We start from the raw sequence: 23,157 nt of genomic DNA on the forward strand, positions 1-23,157 counted from the left end.
AGGCAGAAGACGAAGGAAGCGAAGAGACGAAGCCGGAGACGAGAGAAGAGAAGAAGAGAAGAGAGGAAGAGGAGGAAGGAGGGTCTTCCGCTGACTCATTGTGCCGCTCTGCCCCTTCCCCTTTGGGATAACTTATCCAGATCACTAATTATGCAGCACAAGCTGGGGGGTTCTCGGAGTTCTTTTCCTACAGACATTACGGTACCACCACCAAACAGACACTGACAGACACCGACACACACTGACAGGCACTGACAGGCACTGACACAGTCACACAGCATACCAGGGATGATGCACACATCCGAACAGCCCTAAGCCCATCTCAATCTCAACGACATGTCACACAACACCATCTACACCCACCGTAAACTGCGAATTACACATATTCGTCAACTCCCACGTCTCCGCTCCCAGCATCCTCTCCTTCCCCTCATCCTCCCAATCCCCCGCCGCGCCCGCCACAAACATCGCCGCCATGAAATGATCATCCGTCGCATGCGCCCCCCGATACTGGGGATGCTTCATCAGCCTGGTCATCGCACGCCTGAGCCACGGCCCCTCCGTGCGGAGGAGCACGTCCTCGACGGACTGCCGGAACTCCAGCGCCCACGGCTCCGGCGCCTTCTCCATGGCGAAGTTATCACGGAACCGCAGCATCGGGGCCCATCGGTTGCGGTAGAGGTTGTGCACCGCGCCGCCGGTGCCGATGAGCAGGTAGTTTTCTCGCCGCAGGGGGCGGAGCGTGGCTCCCACTTTCAGGTGGTAGTGTGGGTCGTAGCGCGCATTCAGCGAGATGATGGTCGTGGGGGGGCAGGCGGCGGGGAACATCCGGATGAGGATCAGGTAGACGTCGTGGATCCAGTCGATGGTGGGGTTGGGGGTGACGCGGAAGTTTTCGCGCGCGAGGAGCTCGATGCACCGTTGGGCGGTGGGGAGGTCCGGGTTGAGGCTGTAGGAGACGTATTTGGATGGGTGCACGTAGGCCACTGGGCTTTTGTTCGGCTTGGGGTTTGTGGATACTTGGATCTGGTCACCGTGGCAGTCCCAGTGCGCGCCCTGGGGGGGTTAGTGGGAAGAAGAAGAAGAAGAAGAAGAAGAAGAAGAAGGGAAAAGTGGGGATAGGGTGAGAGGAGACATACCATAATAACTACCCCTTTAATGCCGCGTGCGAGAGCCTCGTCACCGCATTGGCGCCAATAATCGGCAGACGAGGACTCCTCGCCCAGCATCATGGTCGAGCCATGGGAGAAGAAATGCACCGGGGTCAACCGAGCTGCAGTGGTGTGGGCTGGATCGAGCTTACCCATTCTGTGAACCGTACCACTGTAAAAAGGGAGAAACTGTGAACAACAGTAGAGTCCACTTCGGAGACTTCTTGGACAAGATCCATCCTTATACGGGACTCGGGTGGTGGACCACAACCCGAGCCCTACTGTATTCCGGGGATGGTTCCGGGGAAAGTGGGCCGTTCGGGTGGGTTCCTCAAACTTAGGATTTGGGTTAGTAGAGAACACGAAAGACTGTACATTGAAAATGGCAAACCCTACCTGCCGAGGAGGGAACCGGGATACACGATGGTTTATGTATATACGAGCGAGACAGAGGTAAGAAGTCAAGATGGGAATTAGAATCCGGCAGGTTCTCTTCTGCACCATGTAACAACTCATCTGTAGCAAAGAGGACCGAAATCATCTGGAAAGAGTTAATATCAGTTGATCAGATACCCTACTGGAAAAAGAAAAGAAGACCAGCAACAATCACATTGCCCACCATCTACCATAGTAATAATACGAGACAGATAACCACTCAGCAACCCCTGAACTATCCACACGCAATATATACAACCACATCCCACGCATCAGAACTATACAAGAAAAAGAAAGAAGCTATCGTCAAGAACAAAGAGCCCCAACGCCTTGAGACCACATCCCCAAATTCCAATATGTGCAGCTCAACCCCCAAGAATACCAACCGGGCCTCCCACTCTACCGCTCCATCCAAGATAATCCCTCAAGGGGCATACGACATCTGCACCGGCGTCATATAAGGCGAGACGAGGGCAGCGCCGGTCGTCTGAACGACGAGTCTCCGCGATTCCTCGCGCTTCTTGATTTCCCTCTCGTCCTGGATGAGGGTGCAGCAGGTACAGCAGGTTGCGCGGATACAGTCCGACGCGATATTGCCTTCGATGCTGTAGGCCTTGCGGGTGCGGGTGTGTTGGATGGTGGCGAAGAGCCCTGATACAGTCGGTTAGCTACTACATATGCCCTCGGCTGCGAGTGAATGGAAAAGGAATAGTTTACAGTGACATCCACACAGCAGCGCCATGGCCGTACAGGAACCATTGCAGCAACTATATCCCAGCATATTGGTGGGGTCCTCGGAGCGCGACTTCCGCGAAAGTCGATGCTGGGTCTTCCCGTAGAGGACGCACGGGCAGAAGAACCCCAGACAGCAGGCCCCGATGTCCGAGCAGCCGCAGAGGCTCGTGCTCCATGTGCCGCCGCGGATTTCTTGGTCCGGGTGGCGGATCTGTCCGGGTCGGTGGTGCGCCGTGATATCCATCCCTGCGGGTGTCATTGGGGCGCCGGACGCTGCCCGAAGGGGGTACTGCGGGAATGAGGGCGAGTATAATGGGGTTGGGGCTGCGAGTGCCATGGGCGGGGGACTGGATGGGTGCGGGGAATGGGATACCATGGGGTCTGCTTTGGTTGGGAGGGGTCCAGGAGAGTGCGGGATGTATGTATGGGGGTCGTGGGGGATTGTGGTTTGAGACTGGACTTGCTGTGGCTGTGGTGGTGGTGGTGGTTCATCGGCGTATGGGGCATAGTTGGCTGGATGTTGCGCGATGCTTGGCCCACTGGGGTAGCCGTAGGCCGACATGTCTTGCTGGTATTGCGGCGATTTCTCGTTCATGGGCATCTGGGTCGGCGGGGGCCCGACCTGCGGTTCTGCCACCTGGATGTCTGATGCGGTCGATGGCGGGAGGGCCTGATGTCCCAATTGACCCCTAGAGGCATGCATGTTTTGAGGGGTCTCGAGAAAGGAATATCTCTGGTCCGCGCCCAGATTGGACGTGTCGAGGCGCAGTTGTCCGCTCATGACGACGGCTGTGAGCTCGACTCAAGCTGGGACTGCATTGGGGGGTTGGATCTACATGTATCCTCCCCAGGCTGAGCAGAGACATGCACGAACGAGAACGAGGGGCGAGAGACTTGCGGACGGCCGACGGGTTATGTATGTATAGCCTCGATGGACGGCGGGGAAAGCTAGGGCTCGAGTGGTCGAATGGTCAGCATCGCCTGCTCGCATCCACTGCTAGCCCGGCCCTAATGTGGCCCTTTCACACCGGCGGCCATTGGGAAGCTCCCGTTGGGCCCGCCAGCACCTCCCGTCACATCACATCGCCGGTCGGGCGCGTCACACTCGACGGCACCGAAGCGCCCACCTGCAGCTGTTCTCCTGAGAGTGCTCATGACTGCTGGACGAGTCCATCATCCCTGAAGCCCATCCGGGTCATCCGGCCTCTATCACGTGACCCACGGCCGCTTGGGAGAGGTGAGAGGCCTCAGGCCCCTGTTCCAACGTCTGCCCTAAGTTGGACAGGGATGGAAACACCTCGATCGTTCCCTGGACCAGATAGATATCCACCGACCGCTGGATGCCTCCCCGGTGCTTTGATCGTAACGACGCCACTGAACGCTCTTTCCACCATGGCATTCACCTCCGTCAAGACAGGACTGCTGAATTTGGGCCCGAGCCCAGCTTCTCCGGTGCTGTGAAACAGACAAACAGACACCGAAAGGAACCATCCTACAGATCAAACAACCAGGCAGAAAAAAAAAAGCCAATTCGGCCCCGGATCTTCCCACGCATCGTGGGACGGACCAATGTGGTTTCCCCTGTCTGGGTTACATGGCCATTGTGCACGCCACATGATTGGCCACACAATACAGAGCTGGGAGTTGTTCTCTCGACTACTTGTAGAAAATAGATGAGATGGTTTAATTAGCGCTGTACACCCGTGCCACGCCGTCTATAAATGCCTCTGGACAGCCACGCAAAGCAGTTAGTATCACGTGTCCGCTAGCGCCGATTCTCCCCGCGCGACCTCCCGCGCCGATCCGTCTTGGACTTCCGCGCTAATTTCAACAACTCCACACACCCCCATCCGAACTCCATCTCCTTCCACCGTCTCACATACATCCCCACCAACTCCACCCCCACCGCCTCCGCGCTCGCCAACGTCACCGAATGCTCGCGACTATTCGCCGTATCCAACACCATATTGGTATCGCAGGACATGGCGACGAAGTGCTCGTCCAGGAAATCGACCAGCCGCGCAGCCGGGTTCTCCTGGATAGGTCCGGTAAACGCACGCACGCGCCGGGTCCACTCCGCGAAGGGGACGAGGGCGGGCGCGTCGAGGAGATCAGATAGGATGTGTAGCTTGTCGTGCCAGGGTTGACGGTGGAGGAGCGGACCAGGTCCTGCGTGGCGTGGATGCAGTTGGTTGCGATAACAATATGCTGGCTCTGCAAGAGATCGGCAGCAGGCTGCTCCTCGATGTTGATCATCTTGAAGCGCATGAACGGGTACTGCTTGAACCGCTTTCGTAGACCGGCGACAAACGAGGAAGAGATGTCGGTGACCGTGTAGATCACGTCAACTCCCATGCGAGCCAGCAAGGGCGCCATGATCGAGGTAGTCCCGCCTGTTCCCGCACCCATCTCCAGGATGTTGATCGTGCCAGAACCAGCAGGCAGGTGCGCGAAGAATTCCTGCAGGAGGAATTCCATCTGCCTGATCCAGGGCAGATTGATGGGCGACTGGCTGTACATGCCCGTCGCCTGCTCGCGACCTTCTGCTGACCCGAAGAGCAGCTGGACGCCGTCTACAGCGCCGCTGAGGCAGTCGGCCAGCCGGGAGCCGGTCATGTAGGTGAGACGGTGATCGAACGAGTGATTCGAGCCGTCGGCTAGGAGCTGCTCCAGCAGAACGGTGGCTGACTTTTCAGGACAGGGGGTACTGGTTCGAGTGATGCGAGCACCTTCGACGACCACCAGTCCCGCTGTCTTCTCTAGCATCTCGTAGATGAAGTCCACAAATCGTTCGTGGCGTGGCAGGTAGGATATCCTCGACACCGTTCTGACCAGGTTGCGCCTGACGGATAGAGCAATCCATGGTATCAAACGCATCCAGGATGTGCACGATGACAAGCTCTGTGGAGGTGGGCAGGATCTTTCTGTTGTAGTCGGCCAGTCCGTACTGCTCGATGAACGTATCGGTTGACTGCTTCGTGATGGCAAACGCCTCCCGAACTGCAGTCGCCATACCAGCGAGGACACCATTCGAGTGGCACTTCGTGTGAGACGTGCCATTGACCTTATTGATCTGAGTACCATTGACCCGGGTGCCATTAACCTGCACAGGACCAACCTCACCAGCTGACTCCTGCTCACCCCCAGCACTATACCCCAGCACGGCTTCAATGCAGCGCAACAAACTCGCAAAATCAGTCAGATTCCCCAGCTCAGAAACACCGGCCAGGTTGTGGAACCAGTCAGGCGAAGTCATAACATTGGCCGCACCAGCCAGGGCAGCAGAGCACTCGTTGTGGAGGCTGGCGCGGCACGCTTGGTGCACGGCAACCGCGGATGACGAGCAGGCCGTATCCAGCATCAACGACGGGCCTGTCCAGCCGAAGTAATGACTGACTCGACCAGCGGCGAAGCTCTTTAGGTTTTCCGTAGCAGCATACGCACTAGCGGGGTGGCAGGCGATGTTACTCTCATAGTCCACCAGCCCCACGCCCAGGAAACAGCCGATATGCTTGTCCGGGAAGCGTTGGTCGTGGAAGTATCCCGACTGCTCGAGAGCTTGGTAGGCAGCTTGCAGAATCAGCCGATGCTCGAGCCCATTTCTCTCTCGAGGGCTCTTCTTGAAGAACCGGTAACCGAAGGAATCATGATCATCGATGAAATTGCCGTACCACTTCCGCTTCTTGTCTAAGGTGCGCCACACAGTGTCCATCTCGAATCGGCTACTGGCAACCTCGATGTGCTGGGACTTGCCCTCGCGCAGCAACGCGGAGAACTGCTCCAGATCCCTGGCACCGGGTACCTGGCAGGACATTCCTACCACGGCGATGCGGCAGTCCGTGGGGTCGTCATCCTCCGCTGTGCTGGACAGTGGAGTAGCCAGCTCGTGGGCCGGCCGCAGATGATGCAAATCCAAATCAGCGACATGGACAATGCGCGAGCCAAGCTTGGGAAGAAGCGAGGGAGGGACGCAGCGCTCGGGACCAAACCTTGCGATTTGGGACTCCTTGCCTTGTAGCCTGTCCGACTGCGCATCGGAAAAGGTGCGGTACCAATGAGACTGATCCACAAGGATTGCCTGCAACGCTAGAACATCCAGCCTTTCCCCCTCCGTCTGGGCAGATTCAGTTGGAAGGACAGTCGGGCGAGCCAGCTCAGGTATTGATTTATAGTATGACGGGGGATAGGAGTATAAGTAGGTAGCTTCTGTTTTCGGGTACTGGAATCTTGGATACCGAGATATATCATTGAGTAACCATAGCCAGACGAAATTTCGTAACCAGCCATCTATCTACCTACCAGCCCTAGTGCATTCGCTTGTCTTTGTCTTCGTCATATGTTATGTTCCATTTATGTGCCCGGACTGGGATACGCCATAGCATCCCGAGTTTGGGGGGGGGGGGTGGTCTTCCGGTTCGAAACTCCGAACCAGAAGCCACAACCCGACATGTTTCATCCCAGGGGATATGGGACTGGGGTTGGCATGCTGTGGCAATTGGTCAATGTGCATAGGGACAGAAGTTCTTGGGGGGCATTTCCTGTCATATAAGCGCAACATCGTCGGATCTGCAGGCTTATCAAGAACAGCTTTTAGCTTCCGCTGCTTCTCTCCCCAGATAATCATCAATTCAATCTGACATCATACCTACAGCCGAGACTTGTTCCATCAGCGAATCCCTTGCACAGCCACTCGACTATATTGTCGTCGGCGGAGGCACGGCCGGTCTTGTCGTCGCCTCCCGGTTGACCGCCAACCCTAATGTGACGGTGGGCGTCCTCGAGGACCCCAATGTTCTGAAACTGACGGGGATGGGCGCAATGCTGCATAACCCTGCGTATGACTGGATGATACCAAAGTGTGCCGCAGGTAAGCAAGTGTACACTCATCTGAGACGAGTATCGCTCTAACGCAACCGGATTGGGACCCACCGATCCCTCTTCACTGTCGACCGCACTGGTGTGACGCAACGCAGCTACTCTGCCAACGGATACCTGCTGCCTGCCCTGGGACGTCCCAATCTCAAAAGTCCTGACGAACGCGCTCGCACGCAAGATCCTCTTGGATGACGAGCAGCGAGCTATCGGGGTGGAATTGCAGTCTGGGGAGACCATTCACCAGGCCTTCTCCGCCGACCGCGTCTTCCAGTTCGGCGCCATGCGAGACCAGGTGAAGACGAGGGTGGAGCCGACGTCGGAGATTGAGCTGCTAGATCGCGACCAGGCCCGGGGGTATGTGAGGGACCGGGATGATGAGCTATCATCATGCGGTGGGACGTGCGCATTGGGAGAGGGGGGGGTTGTTACGATGCGAGGTAGGTAACTAGGCTATTAACATCGACCTGCTGGGTTTTCGTACAACATTAACAGAAATATATGATATTTCGGGCGGTTGTGGTTTACTTGGGTCTAATCAGGTTTGGTTTGGTCAATGCCAAAATATATTCCTGATTCGGCAGCGAGAGAATATGTATGTATAGTAGTATATATATTTCATTTTCGACCCACCCGACGGGTTGCTGCCTGATTCTGTCTAGGCAGTCACAATACCACACACATGCATCATGTATTACCGATCGACTCGTCGAGACCTTAGGTTGGTGGTCTGGCCTGGTCTGATCGATTCGATCAGGAACAACGTCATGAGTCGTAGATAGATAGATAGATAGATAGATAGATGGAAGTACTATGAAGTATGCAGGATGCAGGTAAGCATGTACCATGTATGTACCTGTACCCAGTCAGAGGCGGGTAAGGCAGAAAGGGGAGCAAGCGTCATTCCAGAAATGATGACACCGTACAGTAGTGGATGGCTAGCAGACAGACACTTTCAGACAATTAGTGAAGTTGACTAGTCAACTAAACTACTACTAGGTCAATCCGGCATTGGGTTTAGGCACAGGATCTGGCAGGTTTGGGCGTTTTCGGAGGGCTGGAAGCGATCCTGACCAACGGGCCGATCACGTTGGCCAACAATTGGTAGGGTTTGGCTGGGAATCGAGGGCACGGGTCAGGCGGGGGCAGGAGATAAGACCGCTTCTGTGTCCGGATGGGAAGTGGGACTACCGACCTACCTGGCTCTCTGTACGACTGTGAGATATCTCTTGGAGATATATACCTACCTGGGGAGAGGTATATTCTCTATCATATTGATTATCACGGTAGACTATCTGTATCTATACTATCTACTAGATAAGTCACTATCTCCGGAGTCCCGGAGCAACGTTACTCTAATCACTAGCGTCTGAGTCCAATCTCCATTAGTGGAAGCCCTAAATCGCGCCGGTGGGGGGGGACCTCCATTTGCGACCGCTCATCGTGCACTTGGCCTTGCAGAATGATCCAGATAGATAGATGGTCTATCTCTCCATTTTCGAGCTTTGGACTCTCACGTTTCACCTTCGGGTGACCCCCGGATTGGCTGCGATCGTCTCGCCTGTACTTAAGTATCCCCCCCCTTTTCAGCCAGCCAGCCATACTGCCTGCATTTCGAACCCCCGGCGGACGGGTCTGCAGCTGGCCAGTTCCGTCGTTGGTTTTTTCTTCACCGGGGCTTGCAATGAACCACGGCACGTCACATGAGAACCCGCGCCCCCTTTCCCCTTCCCCCTTCCCAGTGATGAGCCCGACTTTTGTCAAGAAGGGAGGGGGGGCTTTTCTGCCCATTCCATGATTAGGAATGGGATTGGGATACTGACGGGGCGGAGTGCTGACGGTGTATCTCTTATCATCCATGTCAGCAGTATCTAGCCTGCTTAGTATCTACAGGCTAGGCTAGTACGGAGTAGATAGTAGTAGCATCCACTTTGGTTCGCATGGCAGGAAGGAGGACTGCGGAGAAAGCTCTGGTGGCAGCCGGCTAGCAGAAGTGGATGGATGCCCTCTTGCTCCCCGAAATTGAGGGCATTAGGCCACGAATCCCACGGATCCCACGGATGCCACGAGACAAGCAGGAAAGGGATTCATTTTACGTATCTGTAACTGGGGGGATGGAAGTCCCGATTGGTGATGGTAATGGCCTCATGAGTAGGAGGAAGAGGAAGTAGGAGAAAAGGAACGGATCAATAGTAGTAGAAGAAGAAAAGAACGGCGACAAAGGCGGTGACGGGGATCCGCGTCATCTCTTCTCTCTCCTTCTCCGTCTCTCTCCTCTTCTTTCCTTTCCTTTCCTTTCCTTCCACTCACCTTCCCTGCTTTGGGGATCATCAGGCTGACTACTTTCTTACTTTACCTCTACTACCACTACTACTATTACTGCTAGTTACTTCCTGCCAACTAGTTGCTCCTCCTACCCGCCCTATCACCTCCCCTGCCTTCTCCAGTTATTCTCCCCCAGTCTAGTACCGCCCGCTAAAGTAGCAGCAGCCTCCATTCCCCGATCATCCTCTGGCTGCTCCCTCCAACCATCGCTCTCCCCCCCTCCCCCCTCCCCATTGACCCAGTCCATCCCGTCTGAACAACCTGTAAGATGCCCTTGCCCCCGAACGTGGCTGATGTTCCTTGATCTGCCCTGCTGGATTTGGATTCTCCCTAACTTTCGGGCTCGGTGACGCCAGACAGATCCTCGCTCTCTCCTCACCCCTTCCATTTCCCGCCCTCCCTCGGTGAAACACCACTCACCACTCACCACTCACCACACATCACATCCCCATCGACCACTCTCTCAAAACAAAATCTCAACCCACAAACTCACACCCACCCAACCATATCTCTCGGCCCAGAAACGCGTCCTTCCGCTCGGCATCTTTCGTCCTTGCCCTCTCTCCCTGCACCTCCGACCAATGTCCTCCCCATGTCAAGTCCTCCACCTGCGACTGAGAACACCCGGTCAGGACCCCTGGTGACACCTGCTGCGTCTGCCCAACATGATTGCTCCGAAGGGCCTGATCCCCTCCTCGACAAGCACCGGCGCCACCGCGACGCTCGGGGCCAGCTCATCCACGACGACCGTCACAACCAAGCTCCCTCCCCGTCCCGCGCCGAATCCCCCACCGGCCATCAATGGGCCAAGCCCGTCTCCTCCTTTGCTCTAAAAAGGGCCACTACCGCCCCCATCGAGCGCCTGTCCCGTCCGGATCGCTCCCATAGCCCGCAGCTGTCCGAGCGCGACAGCATCTTCGCAACCCATTACCTCCCCTCTGACGCCGAGCCTAGCGTTACACCGCACGTCGCGCCCGTGGGCGATGCCCAGCATGACCCCCGACTACCCTGATCCCCCTCTTCGAAGATGTTTCTTCCTCTCCTCCTCCGATTTCCCCTCACAAGGTCCTCCCCCGTCACACTCGCGTCGGCCCTTCCCACATGGAAGTTGACGTTCGCAGGCAGCACCCACTAGGCCCGCCCTCCTTGCTTCCCTCCGCGGTGCCTCGCTCCTCGCCATTGCTGCCCGTGGACTCGCTCGCCGCCTTGGAGAAGCGTTCCGACGTGTCGCCGCGAACGCCACATCCTCCGGTCTGGGAGACCCTGCAGCCCCTGCGCAGAATCCCGTTGGACGGACTCGCCACCAAATTCGCCCCGTCCGAGGACCCTGCGGCGCACCGCAGTCTGCTGTCCGCCTCCCTGACGGACAGCACTTTGTCGCCCTCTCATTCCGCATTACGATCATCCCCAACTAAGAAGCCTACGGGCACCGGTCGTGAGACGGTCCCTCATCCCTGGTCGGGACAACAACAGGACGGGTCGCTCGCACCGAAGCCCGAGCGGAGCTCGAGTCGGGGCCGGCGTGGTCGGGTTGAACAGTCCATTGAGGCCAGCCTGGCCAACCCAGAGCCCGCGTCCCATGTGCGGAGCCGCAAGTCCAGCCACTACCTGGGCCTGTTCAAGGAAAACACCACTTCGCCGGATCGCAAACGCAGGGATGAGCGCGGCGGACGACATGATGAGTTTGCGGAACCCCATGACAAGCAGCAAGTAACTGCGCACTCGGAGCCGCGTTATGACCGGGAACGTCGTGATTCCCAATTGCGCATTCCCTCTCCGTCCGACGACGCCGAACTGCCCAGCTCGAAAAGCCTGTCGCAGCTATCGCTCGCGGACGCACCCGTCTTCCCACCCAGTCCCGAAAGTGAAACCTTTCCGCAAATGTCGAGCGACAATGTGTCCAAGCCCCTTCCCATCCTGCCAGAAAGTCTGCTGGAGGAGATCCGCAACTTCCATCTTACTCCGGGCGGAGCTCGGGGCACGTCATTCTCGCGGAGCATCCCCACGCAGTTTTCCGAACGGAGCAAAGACTATTTCACCAAGGAGCCTGCGCCGTCGGGCCTGGGGGAGCAGTTCTCCCCGTCGGATACGGATCGTGAACAACGCCGGGGCTCAGGGCAGTTCGAAGACGAGGATGACGAGCTGATCTCCTCTGCCGTCTACTTCCCCCACGAACGGGTGACGGTGTCTGAAGAAGTCGACCAGGTCGAGTCCTTTCCGGATAGCCAGCACGGCGTGGAGCCCGTTGATATATCGACCCCTCAGAGTAGTCACGTTCTGGTACCCAAGAGACATGCTGTTTCCGAAGAGCCGGAAGCTAATCATGTGGACATATCCCTTCGCTCTAAAAATGATAGTAGAATCCTACACGGCGACCTGCAGCAAGGCATGCAGAATGCTCCCATAGAAGAACTTAATGAAGAGTCTCTTGGTTCTATCCCCGAGCGCGCCGCGGAATACTCCACCTGCGAATCGGAATTTGCGTCGGCTGACGATAGTGGCATGTCGGTTCGAGACGAGGAATCGAGCGTGACAGATGAAGCTGAGGTGACGCCCACAGCCACGCCCACCCAGCGCTCGCGCATCGCCCGGCCCCGCCGCAAGCACGAGTCGGCCGCTCCTCTGGGCGCAGTGGAGTTGAAGCCCTACCGGCACCAGGTTGGGGGCCATACAACGGTATTCCGCTTCTCCCGGCGCGCCGTGTGCAAGCAGCTCAACAACCGCGAAAACGAATTCTACGAGCGGATTGAGCGTAGGCATCCGGAGATGCTGATGTTTCTCCCCAGGTGCGTATCTTTCTCGGAACCCTAGCTAGTCCGCCTCCGTGCTCATCCCCCGTTTCACCAGATACATCGGAGTTCTCAACGTCACCTTTTCCAAGACCCCGAAGCGACCCAAAGCCTCCTCCACCAGTCAGTCGGAGCGCCCCGAGAGCGCCAACGCTACACATCCCGCCAACGGGGCCGACAAGCACGGGCAGCCCGCAGACAGCAGCGCCCGCCCGCAGAAAGAGGCAGAAACCCAACGGATCTTCAGTCAGAAGCAGGTGACAGGGATTGTGCCACAGGTGATTCTGGAAAATAATCGGCACATCATTCCCGCGGATCTGTTCTCTCGCTGCCAGCGGCCCAGAACGGCAGACGGCTCATTGTCGGCGTCCAGGAGCTTCTCGGGCGACACTGGACAGATGTCGGCGGAGGAAAATATGCGGGGTTGTCTCTTGGATGGGCAGTCTTTCAACAGGAAGCAGTGGGGCGCCACTACTGTCAATACCAAGCTGCAAGAGCAGGTGCTTCGGGAGGTCTTTAGCCCCCCTGCTATCCACCATCACCGGCGCCATGCTCGAGGCCATCTTAATCTCCCGAGAACGTCGTCAGATGGCTTTGGAGTTCGTCGGCGCGCCAACCTGTCGGAAGACCAGACCGCAAGCAGCCGCCGAAATGCACCTGACCCGAGTGAGCCCGTTCCGTCTGCCGCGATCGAAATCACGAAGCAAACGAGCGATGGGCCGGGTCTGTCGTCATCCGCGTCTACCGCATTGGAAGCGAGTCATAACCGCCTCGAGAAGGTTCGAACCGAAGACTCCCCGCCGCGTTCGAGCTCGCTCTCGCGGAGCCGACCGATGCGGCGCCGTCGGTCCGGGAGTGGCTTGCAACGGCGAGGAAGCATGGGCTCCGGGCAAGCCGGAGGCGAGTTGTTGTTTTACGAAGACGACGGGTACGGTGGGGATAAGGAAGATGGGATCTTCTCAATGGAAGGTGATACTGCGGTAGCGCCGTCTAGTCCCTTGAAGACCAAAGTGTCTCCCCCAACCTCTCGGGTATCGAGTGGTGACAATTCGCATGTAGACGGCCATGCGCTCAGTGATGTCCTCTCCAACACCTCCATCCCCTCCGAGCCCAAGGACGACGGCGAGGCGCAACTTCCGTCCAACCCTAAAGAGGCCCAAACCAGAAAGGATGATCGCGTGCAGTTCTTCCTTCTGCTGGAGGATCTCACAGCGGGCATGAACAAGCCCTGTGTGCTGGATCTGAAGATGGGGACCCGTCAGTACGGAATCGAAGCCAACGAGAAGAAACGCAAGTCCCAGCGACGCAAGTGTCAATCCACGACGTCGCAGGAGCTCGGTGTCCGTCTGTGCGGGATGCAGACCTGGAACGTGAAGAAGCAGGAGTACTCGTTTGAGGACAAATACTTCGGACGCGACCTGAAGTCAGGCCGTGATTTTCAAGACGCGCTGACGCGATTTCTCTACGACGGCGCCAGTTACCGCAGCGTGGCGAAGAAGATCCCCGTCATCCTGGACAAATTAGCCAAGTTGGAGAACATGATCCGGAGGCTGAAGCGGTACCGCCTGTATGCCAGCAGTCTGTTGATCCTCTATGACGGCGACCCCAACAACACCGGCCAGGCGTCTCAGGAGACCAATGGTCGTTCGGGACGACCCAACATGCGCGACACTCTGCAGCGCAAGAATTCCGACGACGGCTACATGGACGTGCAGTTGAAGATTGTTGACTTTGCGAACTGCGTCACGGGCGAGGACGAACTGTCCCCGGATGCCCCCTGCCCTCCTCAGCATCCGGACGACATCGACCGCGGCTATCTCCGCGGCCTGCGCAGCCTGCGGATGTACTTCCAGCGGATCCTGAAGGAGATCACCCAGGACGACTATGTCGAACGGGGCGAAGGCGAGGCCATTGCCCTCGGGTCCCAGCATACGGGCCGCGACGATTCGTCGGAGCGCTACTGGGACGAGAATGTGCTGGAGACTGACCCGGGCGAGGTCAGCTTCTAAACCTAGACCATCCATCCTGGATGGATGTCCTTTTTTATCACTATGAGCTATTGTTCCCCGTTTTCTTTTCTGATTCGCCAGTCTCGTTTCCCTTTGGTTGCGCTCTGTTTCAACAGGAGTTCACGGCTTTCCTCTTTCCCCCATGTGCCCGATGATCCGCTTCCGCGGATTCGAGGCTCTCGCATCGCACTGACCTGACGGAGAGTCGGGCGGGGTTCCTTCATTCGGTTCCGCTGGTCCTTTGCCCTTCCCGGTCGATAAGATGTACGGCATTGCGGGGACAGATAGATGGAGGACTGCGACCTACGTTACGATATTGACGAACGATCATGGCATGATGCCCCTTCGGGCGCGCTGTCCCGTGCCGGGCGCATGGTAGACGGTGCCCGTGGGGCCCCTACATTTTCATGGCGTGTATGAACTTGCTTGTTATTGTGTTGTGCTTCTTTCTGGTTTGAGTCGTGTCGTGCAGTGTTTCTGGTCCAGGTTGTTTTCCGGCTTCTTTCCTTTCTCGGACATGTCTTATTGCTTATACCACCTGGGAACTAGTCCGATTCCCGGGGACATTTAATCCGTGCTTTTTCGATAATCGCAGAGTGTATTCGATTCGATTCGATTCGATCCGGCAGTTGGGGTGTTGTTCTTGTGTACATACCATACGGATGGGCGCAGAGATTAGACAGGATGGTCATAATCGGACGGTTCTCATGCTGCTGAGTTTGCTATAATTTGATCGGTTGTTAATGTGTTTGCGGTGTTGCGGTGTTTTGTGTATGTGTGTATGACTGTCGTATCCTGGGTATTTTGCATGTAACTGGATGTACTCCGTAGTTATATCCGGTAGTATAGCCTGGCCATCACGTGCCAGCCCCCAAGAAGCGGTGAGGTCATCCTCCGCCCGTCTCGCCTCATCTCCTCATCTCCTCATCTCTCCTCATCTCTCCTCATTCCTCTCTCCCTCTCCGCATTCCCCTCCCCATCGCAGGGGTTCGCTCTGTTCTTCCGCTGGGCAGTGACGAGTGTGTCTCGTGTCTCTGCTCCCGCCATCTGACCCCTGTGGGTACCTGGAATGACCCAAAAAGCCTCCCGCGCCTGAGACCGGCGATCGCATCGGTCAACTGATAGCTCATCTGCCTGTTGCTTATCCGGGCCGAGGATCCCTCGGAAGGAGCTGGAGCTGACTCTCTTTCGCCCCTCCCCTGAGTTGGGATTGGCATTATTTTGTGGCTGCTGTCCTTTCAATTAACAGACCTTACTTTCCCTGGCTTCTTGATATTTTATTTCACCCTGGATTCATTGCTTCTTACGCTCCCTCGAACAGTACATACCTTGCTTATCGACAGAGCAGCATGACTGGCCCCAATGGCCAGCCAGACTCGGCTATCGACAAACGGGACTTTGACTCACATCGCCCGTTACTCCAGGACGTCGACCCCATCCCGGAGCGGGAACCGGCTCTTGCCCGATCACGCCCTGGATCCAGACTGTCCGCCACCAACAATGACGATGGGCTCTTGAATGACGTGGTCGACGAGATACTGGAGAGAGATAGGAGGAAGATGGCTAGGGAGGTGATCAGGGTGGGTAGCTTTGCGTGGGGGGTCATCAGCTGGTGAGTTCTTCAGTCGCAGCACAACAGATCATCAATGGTTACTGATCCTGGGATTCCCTTCAGTCTGGCAGCTGGTAGCATCACCGCTTTCTCCCTATATGGCCCGTTGCTGCTCACTCGGCTCCATTACTCCCAGCTCCGGGTGAACTCTGTCGCTATCGCCGCGGAGGTTGCCATGTACCTGCCCGTCCCGCTGTTCGGATATCTCTGCGATCGCTACTCGCCCTCCCCCCTGGCTTTATTCTCTGGGTTCGTGTTCGGGGCCGGCTATCTGCTGGCGGCGGTGGTCTACAAGAGCGGACCACCCCCCGATGTGGGCGGCGATGGCTACCCGTTCTGGGTGATGATTGTGGCGTTCATTGCCGTTGGCGTGGCCACCAGCTGCATGTATCTGGCTGCTGTGGCCACGTGCGCGAAGAACTTCGGGCGCGGCAAACACAAGGGGATCATGCTGGCTGTTCCCATCGCCGGGTTCGGTCTCAGCGGCATGTGGCAGAGCCAGGTCGGCACGTACCTGCTCTATGAGCGTCTCGATGACGGCACCCGCGGCGATGTGGATGTCTACAAGTACTTTGTCTTCCTGGCATTGCTGCTGTTCTGCGTGGGCGTTATCGGCACGTTCGCGCTGCGGATCGTCGACGAGGAGGAAGAGAGATACATCGACGAGGCGGTCGACGAGCTGGAGCGCAGTGGCATTCTTGAAGAGAGCGAGTTCTTCCAGTCCCGGAGCGAGGTCCGCGCGGCGTACGGGACTTTCTCGCAAGGGGATGGCACCGGGTCAGACGGTGAGCTCACGCTGACGCAGTCGGAGGAGGATCGGGAGGCGGAACGGCTCGAGAAGGCGAGAGAGGAGGAAGAGCGTCGCAAGAAGAATTGGTTGCTGAACTACGAGACGAGGATCTTCCTCCAGGACACCTCCATGTGGTGGCTCGCGGCGGGCTTCTTCCTGGTCACGGGGCCAGGAGAAGGTTATATCAACAACGTATGGCCCCAACTCACTTGCCTTGCTTTGCGATATAATCTCACTGACATCTCCCTCCAGCTGGGCACCATCGTCCAAACATTAACCCCCATCTCGAGCCCCCCCAACACGCCACCCCCGGCAGGCCTCCCATCAACACACGTCACCACGATCGCCCTAACCTCCACGATCGCCCGCCTCCTCACCGGCTCCCTCTCCGACCTCTTCGCCCCCCAGCCGTCCACCTCTTCCCCGGAGCCGGAACCGGAAATGGAAACATCGAATCCCTCCCCCCATCCAGTCCCGCGACCACAAAAACAACATTCACCCGCCTGGCCTTCCTCCTCCCCTCCGCCATCCTCCTTTCAATCGGCTACCTCCTCCTCGCCACCCCCCTCCCCCTCTCCCACCCGTCCCTTGTCCACCTCTCCACCGCCCTGATCGGCCTCGGCTACGGCAGCGCGTTCTCCCTCGTCCCCATCATCATCTCCGTCGTCTGGGGCGTCGAGAACTTCGCCACGAACTGGGGCATCGTCGCCATGGTGCCTGCCGCGGGCGCCGCCGCCTGGGGACTGATTTACTCGAAGGCGTACCAGGATGCTACGGATCATGGGAATGGCTCGCCGGATGGCCAGTGTCATGGTTGGAAGTGTTATGGGTTTTGGGCTGTCGGGTGCACAATTAGTGTTTGGGTGGCTATTGCGGCGTGGTTGGCGGCGTGGAGGTTGTGGAGGAGGAGGGGGGTTGTTGTTTGATGTTTCTTTTGTGGTTTATGGGGGTGGTTATGTATTGGGTTGGGTTGGATGGAAGGATTGGTCTTTCTGGAATAGATACTGTTGGATTGGATTGGATGGATTGGATGGACTGGATGGATTGGCTCGGGTTTGGATACCGTTCTTTCATCCATTCGGTATATTTAGCTTATATCTACCCTCTACAGTACTGATACCCGTCAGTCGGGGTTTGACTTGGTTTAGTCTTGTTTGGCTTTGCGGTTCTTCAGGTGTTTGCTCGCTCGTCCATTAGCCTAGCCTTCTTTTCTCTTTCCTCTTTTCTTCTTTCTTCTTTCTTCTTTCTTCCTTTCGTAGGCATTGGGCGTGGGCGTGGGCATGGGCAGGCTGATGGGATTTCTTATTTCTTATTATATTCCCTGCCGCCTTTCGGTCCTGTTACTGTGACTTACTGTGGCTGTGACTGTGACTGGCTGACTCACCAGTTGACCAGTTGACTGGTGATCTATGGATTGGTATCCGGTGTCATTATGGTCTACATGATGCTAATTGCTATTTATTATCTTATTGCGTGCGTGGCCAGCCCGGCGGATTCTTATCTCTCTCTCTCTCTCTCTCTATCTTCCTATCTATCCATCTATCCATCATTCTTTATTGAGATATACTCTATGTGTGATTTCTTTCAGCGCGGATTCACGTTGATTAACTAGTATTATTGAAAGAATCAGCTGGATCGATACTTATCTAGATGGATGAGAATGTCAATTGAATAGACGGGATAGTTGTACCACGGGGAAATAATCAACCGCGAGAGTTCTTCACATAACATCAGACAAAATGTGGTAACTAGATGCATTTACACAGGGTATTTATTCTACTGTAGTGAGTAATCTGTAAATTCATAATCTGATAGCCTAATAGGGTAAGTAATAGCCTTGATCCCAGTACCGCTATAACCATGTGTTGTGTTGTGTTGTGCTGTGTTGTGTATACACCACAGCGCGAAAATAACTTATTATATATATACATACCCGATAAGGAAGGACTCCAGAAGATGGATATATAACAATGTACCAAGGCCAAGATCAATATAATACCAATAGTGTATCAATATCACCGCCCAGTGATGCATGGAGAGAGAAACAAGTGCCAGTGTATGCAGAGTTAGCCAGGTGGAACCGTGGGGAAAAGGAGAAAGGAGAGAGAAGAGAAGAGAGAAGAGAGAAGAGACAAGGGGAGACTCAAACATCCGTCGACGACGGATCCATGCCCATAAAGACTTTATACAGACGACGACTAGCCGCAGGACCGATGCGCGAGTCGGTGAGGGCGCCGTTTTTGTTCGCGGATTTCTGACAGATACTCTCGTTAGCATTTGTTCATCCACCCATAGGTTGATTCATTCATTGTTGGTACACGTCAAGAGAATACACAATTTATACCCGAGTAAGTCTTAGACCAAACCCGGGGAAAGATCCTCGAGTAAGTCCTAGACTGAACGGGGAAGAGAAGGACAAGGGAAAGGCAAGGCAAGACCAGAAAAGAAAAGCAAAGCAAAAGGAAAATAGGAGGGAGAATAATACCTTAACATCCTCCAACAGCCCCGCCCCACCACCCCCCCTCATCCCGGCCACCAAATCAACCACACTCGGATACCGACTCGCAATGCCATACGCCATGGACGCCGTAATCCGATTCACCTCCTGCAACATCTTCACAAACGTATCGGACGGGTTCTCCCCGGGCTTCACCTGCCCGGTATCCATACAGAAGGCGGAGTCGTTCCCGTTCATGCGTTCCCGGCGGTACGGCACCGTGGAGATGTGTTCGGTGAAGTTCTTGATCCATTCGGCGGATTCGACGGGCGCATTCGTATGATGGATGAGGCAGGCGTGGGTGATTTGCAGGTCCAGGAGGGCATCTTCGATGGTGTCGTCGTCGATTGGGGGCGTGGTTTCGGGGTTTGCGGCTTTTTTGGAGCGGGGGCGGGTGGTGCTGGTGGAGGAGGAGGATTGGGAGTCGTCCATTTGTCGGCGTACTTCGGCTTGGTAGGCTCGATTTCGCGAGTTTTTGTTCTTGCGCATCCAGGCTGTGAGGCCTTCGATTAGGTAGATGGGGGTGCGGTTGGGGTGGGCGGTTTTGAGTTGGTGGATATGTTGGTTGAGAGTGGGGGATGTTGTTGTTGTTGCTGTAGTTGATGATGATGCTGCTGCTGTAGCGATAACCATATTGACGAACTCTTGCGCCTGGACGAGACAGAGGATATGTTCTTCCTCGTCGCTGATATGCGGCGCACAGGGCTCCCAGTGTCCAAGGGCGTCACTATACCGAGCACGTACCTTACGGCGCCACTTGACAACATTCGGAACGGCACTGTCAAAGTACTCGAGATCAACCTTCAGCAGGCGCATGAACTCCGCTGTCTGCGTGCCAACACTAGTATTTTTGAATTCAGAAGACAGATCAACAATCATCTCCGGGGTCGATTCCTTCTTATCGACCTTCAGCTTATTAACCTCCGCAATATCCGCAGCGATCTGTTTCTCCCGCGCCTTCTCCTCCTTGAGTTTCAGCTTCCGCTCCTTCTCGAGCTGCTTATCCCGTTCGCGCTGCGCCTTTGCGGCCTCCCGGTCCTTGGCCTTGGCTTCCTTTTCGGCATTGCTCGGCTTGGTGGTCTTGCGCGGCGGCTTTCGCGGCGGCGGCATCACATCTTCGATATCGACGTCGATGTCGTCGCTCACTTCGTGTCTGCGTCGATCCGTCGATTTAGATCTCGATTTCGATGTCGATGTCGATGTCCCGCCTGCAGAGTCCTCCAGACTCGCGAGCAAGCTAGCCGTGCGGTTGGAAAAAGCGCTCGCCCCCGTCTCGACCCTCCTCGACACCTCAAGCAGCTCATTGATATCCGGAAAGTCAATCTGGTCGCTGAACTCCTGTATCTCCTCCTTTCCCCGGCGGACATCTTTCGTGATCTCGTTTAGAAGGTCGTCGTCATTATTACTATCATTATGATCATCATCATGGTCATCATCGATCGTAATCTCATTTTTATTTCCACCACGAGTACCAACCCCTTGTGTGATCGTTGTACCTGTTCTGGAATCCGACCTAGCCACCTGTTCCGGCACCGACGAGGTAAACATAATCGGATCGGACTCTCCATTCCAGACGGGGAGTTTCGGGGCCGCAGGGTCCGAGGACAGGATGAAGTCTTCGTCGGAGAAAAGAAAGAGCGGGTTCTTGGATGGGGGGAGGCTAATATTCCGGACAGGGGTGGAGTCGTGACTCAGACGCCGGCGTTTGGATGGGTTGTTGCTGGTGTCGAGGTCATCGTCGTAGGCGAGGTCGATCTCATCGGAGAAGATCGATTCCGCGGGGATAATGGGCGGGTTGGAGTGGGCTCTTCGGATGGAGAGCTGCTCGCGTCGTTCAATGGGGGGCGGGGGGGTCGAGGAGAGGAGGCTGATGACCTCCGGCGGAGGCATGATGCCAAGCGGGGGATGGGGATGAGGATTGTGGGGTGGGATGGAGATGTGGAGGAGAAGGAGAAGAAAGAGGAAGTGAAGGACGACGAGGCGGAAAGACGCCGCAACGCACGTGTCGCGAGGTCACGTCCCCGGCGCGAGGTCACGTGGACATTTACTATCGGACAAAACACTTACACTTACACTCATACTTATACTCGTACTTATACATATGTTCAAATCGAATAGTAGTGGGAATCTTCCTATATTACACGCAAAAAGGGTATTCGTCGAACAAACAATCAAAGAATCCGCACAAGCAGCGCCATCGCCACGACCAGCACGCCGCCGACCAACGCCAGGAAGACCAGAAGCTGCTGGAAGCCGTGGAAGGGCCGTCTCTCCTTGCCGAGCATCTCGGCAATCTCGTCCTCGAGCTTCTCGCCCATGGCCGTGAGCGAGAATTCCGTCTCGACGCGCTGCTTTGCCGCGGCAGACATGCGGTCCAGATCAGCCTGCTCCATCCCGTACAGCACCTTGTCCATCACGGCCGTCCAGTCGGCGTCGACCTTAGCGTCACGGAGCCAGCCCGTCTCGCCCTCGACGATCGTCTCCAGCGGCCCGCCCGTATTCGATGCCAGCACCGGCACGCCCGCGCGCATCGCCTCCACCGGCACAATCCCGAAGTGTTCGTTGATGGGCGTGTAGAGCAGCAGCTTCGCGTGCTGCAGCAGGGTGTCGCGGAACGCAGTCGGCACGCTGAGCAGGAACAGCACGTCGATGGAGTCTGGGATCGACAGCGCGGACACCACCGTCTTGGATGTCGCCGTCTGCAGGCCCAGCCGCGTCGCCAACTCGTCCAGCTCCCGGTGATACTGCACGTTCTCTTGCACCCGATTATCGTAGCCGCCTGTCCTCACACCGTACCGTTAGCACCAAGTCACCACCACAGTCCCACCCAGTAGTCTCTCCCTCCTTCCCCTCGAGGAACCCAGACAGGAAGATAAACTCACCCGCAACAACCAACCTCGTCCCCCTCCTCTTCTCCCCAAGACCATGATACGCGCGAATCGCCAACGCCATATCCTTCTTCCTCTCGAAGCGATTAATACTCAAGAGAATCTTCTTTCCGCCCCACAACCCCTCCTCCTTGGCTTCACCAGCAGAACCCACCGCAACATCCACACAAGGATAAACAACACTCAAATCGCCCAACTTCTCCCTCCCAAAAACACCCCCGACAACGCCCCTCGTAAACCTCGAGTTGGCAACCACCTTGTCGGACGCGCTCATGGCCCACCCCTCAAACCAATCGAACGGGTACCGGTACAGGCCCTTCGCCCAGCGAACGAGCTGTCCGCCCTCGTCACGGCGCGAGAGCAATTGATCCGGGAAGTGGCAGTAGAAGAGGATGCGCTGGCGTGCTGTCGCAGTCCCACTCCCACTCCTCGGGCCAAAGATCTTCAAAAACGGCACGCACGCCGGAATCTGATCAACAATGAAAATCTCATCTGCCGTCTCTCCTTCTCCTTCTCCCTCTACCTCTCCGTGTATTTTCCCATCCCACAGCTCGCGCAACAGATCCCCCGTCAAATGCAACTGTCTCAATATAGCCATAAGCACATACAGCCGACCACCGACATGAGCGGGGAAGATGGTGTTCCCCCGGACGCGGACATCGAGGGTGCCGTCGCGGGCCTCGTCGAAACAGTGCGACGGGTCGCGGTGGGAGGTGTAGATGGTGACTTTGTGGCCGCGGGATTGCAGCGCCAGGGCGACGTCGATGATCAGGCGCTCGGCGCCGCCGATGCCGAGGTCCGGGTGGATGATGGTGATGTTGGGGGGGGGCATGCTTTCTTTCTTTCTTTCTTTCGGGTCGGTTTTCACAGGTTCGGGGGTTGGGAGTTGGTTTGTGCCGTGGGATCAAGAGGGAGGGAAGGATTGCGGTTGGATGGGCATGTCTGTGTGTAGGTGTCAAGAGATGTGGTGGAAGGAAGAGACACGCGGCCAGTTACGGATTGCGTCATGTGATGGGAGGGGCCCGACGGGGTCCTGACAGGCACAATCTATATC

The 23,157-nt window shown here is 56.4% G+C and overlaps 10 protein-coding genes across 10 annotated transcripts; 4 read left to right on the forward strand and 6 right to left on the reverse strand.

Moving 5' to 3' along the window:
• Window positions 1-231: 231 nt before the first annotated feature.
• BO70DRAFT_390687 (DODA-type extradiol aromatic ring-opening family dioxygenase) lies at window positions 232-1,307 on the reverse strand (the record flags this gene model as incomplete). The annotated part of the gene is made up of 3 exons (XM_025546177.1): window positions 232-1,056; window positions 1,140-1,273; window positions 1,304-1,307. The coding sequence occupies 3 exons, from the start codon at window positions 1,305-1,307 to the stop codon at window positions 340-342; spliced, it is 855 nt and encodes a 284-aa protein (XP_025394713.1). The 3' UTR covers window positions 232-339.
• An 838-nt stretch (window positions 1,308-2,145) lies between these two features.
• On the reverse strand, window positions 2,146-3,479 carry BO70DRAFT_366566 (DUF614 domain protein; the record flags this gene model as incomplete). The annotated part of the gene is made up of 2 exons (XM_025544365.1): window positions 2,304-3,479; window positions 2,146-2,237 (listed from the first exon to the last, which is right to left on the reverse strand). Coding segments are annotated over exons 1-2 (813 nt in total), but the record flags the coding sequence as incomplete, so codon positions are not given.
• Window positions 3,480-4,086: 607 nt separating this feature from the next.
• On the reverse strand, window positions 4,087-6,608 carry BO70DRAFT_433181 (ketoacyl-synt-domain-containing protein; the record flags this gene model as incomplete). Its single annotated transcript, XM_025548390.1, has 4 exons — window positions 4,087-4,356; window positions 4,380-5,148; window positions 5,195-6,407; window positions 6,542-6,608. The coding sequence occupies 4 exons, from the start codon at window positions 6,606-6,608 to the stop codon at window positions 4,087-4,089; spliced, it is 2,319 nt and encodes a 772-aa protein (XP_025394715.1).
• A 160-nt stretch (window positions 6,609-6,768) lies between these two features.
• BO70DRAFT_400870 (uncharacterized protein) lies at window positions 6,769-7,698 on the forward strand (the record flags this gene model as incomplete). Its single annotated transcript, XM_025546953.1, has 4 exons — window positions 6,769-6,841; window positions 6,973-7,188; window positions 7,295-7,550; window positions 7,689-7,698. The coding sequence occupies 4 exons, from the start codon at window positions 6,769-6,771 to the stop codon at window positions 7,696-7,698; spliced, it is 555 nt and encodes a 184-aa protein (XP_025394716.1).
• Window positions 7,699-8,462: 764 nt separating this feature from the next.
• BO70DRAFT_174741 (uncharacterized protein) lies at window positions 8,463-9,367 on the reverse strand. Its single transcript, XM_025538391.1, has one exon. It carries the CDS (start codon window positions 9,051-9,053, stop codon window positions 8,556-8,558), a length of 498 nt encoding a protein of 165 aa, XP_025394717.1. The 5' UTR covers window positions 9,054-9,367; the 3' UTR covers window positions 8,463-8,555.
• A 743-nt stretch (window positions 9,368-10,110) lies between these two features.
• BO70DRAFT_400871 (uncharacterized protein) lies at window positions 10,111-10,530 on the forward strand (the record flags this gene model as incomplete). Its single annotated transcript, XM_025546954.1, has 1 exon — window positions 10,111-10,530. The coding sequence occupies one exon, from the start codon at window positions 10,111-10,113 to the stop codon at window positions 10,528-10,530; it is 420 nt and encodes a 139-aa protein (XP_025394718.1).
• Window positions 10,531-10,619: 89 nt separating this feature from the next.
• Window positions 10,620-14,316, forward strand: BO70DRAFT_400872 (inositol polyphosphate kinase family protein; the record flags this gene model as incomplete). The annotated part of the gene is made up of 2 exons (XM_025546955.1): window positions 10,620-12,304; window positions 12,366-14,316. The coding sequence occupies 2 exons, from the start codon at window positions 10,620-10,622 to the stop codon at window positions 14,314-14,316; spliced, it is 3,636 nt and encodes a 1,211-aa protein (XP_025394719.1).
• A 940-nt stretch (window positions 14,317-15,256) lies between these two features.
• BO70DRAFT_390690 (MFS transporter) lies at window positions 15,257-17,644 on the forward strand (the record flags this gene model as incomplete). Its single annotated transcript, XM_025546178.1, has 4 exons — window positions 15,257-15,928; window positions 15,992-16,910; window positions 16,971-17,128; window positions 17,191-17,644. Exons 1-4 carry the CDS (start codon window positions 15,666-15,668, stop codon window positions 17,642-17,644), a joined length of 1,794 nt encoding a protein of 597 aa, XP_025394720.1. The 5' UTR covers window positions 15,257-15,665.
• A 930-nt stretch (window positions 17,645-18,574) lies between these two features.
• Window positions 18,575-21,123, reverse strand: BO70DRAFT_324301 (uncharacterized protein). Its single transcript, XM_025540614.1, has 2 exons — window positions 19,204-21,123; window positions 18,575-18,972 (listed from the first exon to the last, which is right to left on the reverse strand). Exons 1-2 carry the CDS (start codon window positions 21,103-21,105, stop codon window positions 18,862-18,864), a joined length of 2,013 nt encoding a protein of 670 aa, XP_025394721.1. The 5' UTR covers window positions 21,106-21,123; the 3' UTR covers window positions 18,575-18,861.
• Window positions 21,124-21,333: 210 nt separating this feature from the next.
• On the reverse strand, window positions 21,334-23,048 carry BO70DRAFT_366568 (GDP-Man:Man(1)GlcNAc(2)-PP-dolichol alpha-1,3-mannosyltransferase). The gene is made up of 2 exons (XM_025544366.1): window positions 22,098-23,048; window positions 21,334-21,994 (listed from the first exon to the last, which is right to left on the reverse strand). Exons 1-2 carry the CDS (start codon window positions 22,933-22,935, stop codon window positions 21,387-21,389), a joined length of 1,446 nt encoding a protein of 481 aa, XP_025394722.1. The 5' UTR covers window positions 22,936-23,048; the 3' UTR covers window positions 21,334-21,386.
• Between the last annotated feature and the right edge of the window lie 109 nt (window positions 23,049-23,157).

Source organism: Aspergillus heteromorphus, assembly GCF_003184545.1.
Source record: "Aspergillus heteromorphus CBS 117.55 chromosome Unknown BO70scaffold_47, whole genome shotgun sequence".
In the NCBI taxonomy this organism is placed as follows: domain Eukaryota; kingdom Fungi; phylum Ascomycota; class Eurotiomycetes; order Eurotiales; family Aspergillaceae; genus Aspergillus; species Aspergillus heteromorphus.

What these genes read in the sequence shown, in the direction of transcription:
- BO70DRAFT_174741 (XM_025538391.1), bottom strand. Translation starts at nt 9,053, where the DNA reads ATGGATGATAAGAGATACACCGTCAGCACTCCGCCCCGTCAGTATCCC.
- BO70DRAFT_324301 (XM_025540614.1), bottom strand. Translation starts at nt 21,105, where the DNA reads ATGCCTCCGCCGGAGGTCATCAGCCTCCTCTCCTCGACCCCCCCGCCC. An exon ending in GGCTGTTGGAGGATGTTAAG is followed by an intron (nt 18,973 to 19,203) that starts GTATTATTCTCC and finishes AGTATCTGTCAG; the next exon opens with AAATCCGCGAACAAAAACGG.
- BO70DRAFT_366568 (XM_025544366.1), bottom strand. Translation starts at nt 22,935, where the DNA reads ATGCCCCCCCCCAACATCACCATCATCCACCCGGACCTCGGCATCGGC. An exon ending in GACGAGGTTGGTTGTTGCGG is followed by an intron (nt 21,995 to 22,097) that starts GTGAGTTTATCT and finishes GTGTGAGGACAG; the next exon opens with GCGGCTACGATAATCGGGTG.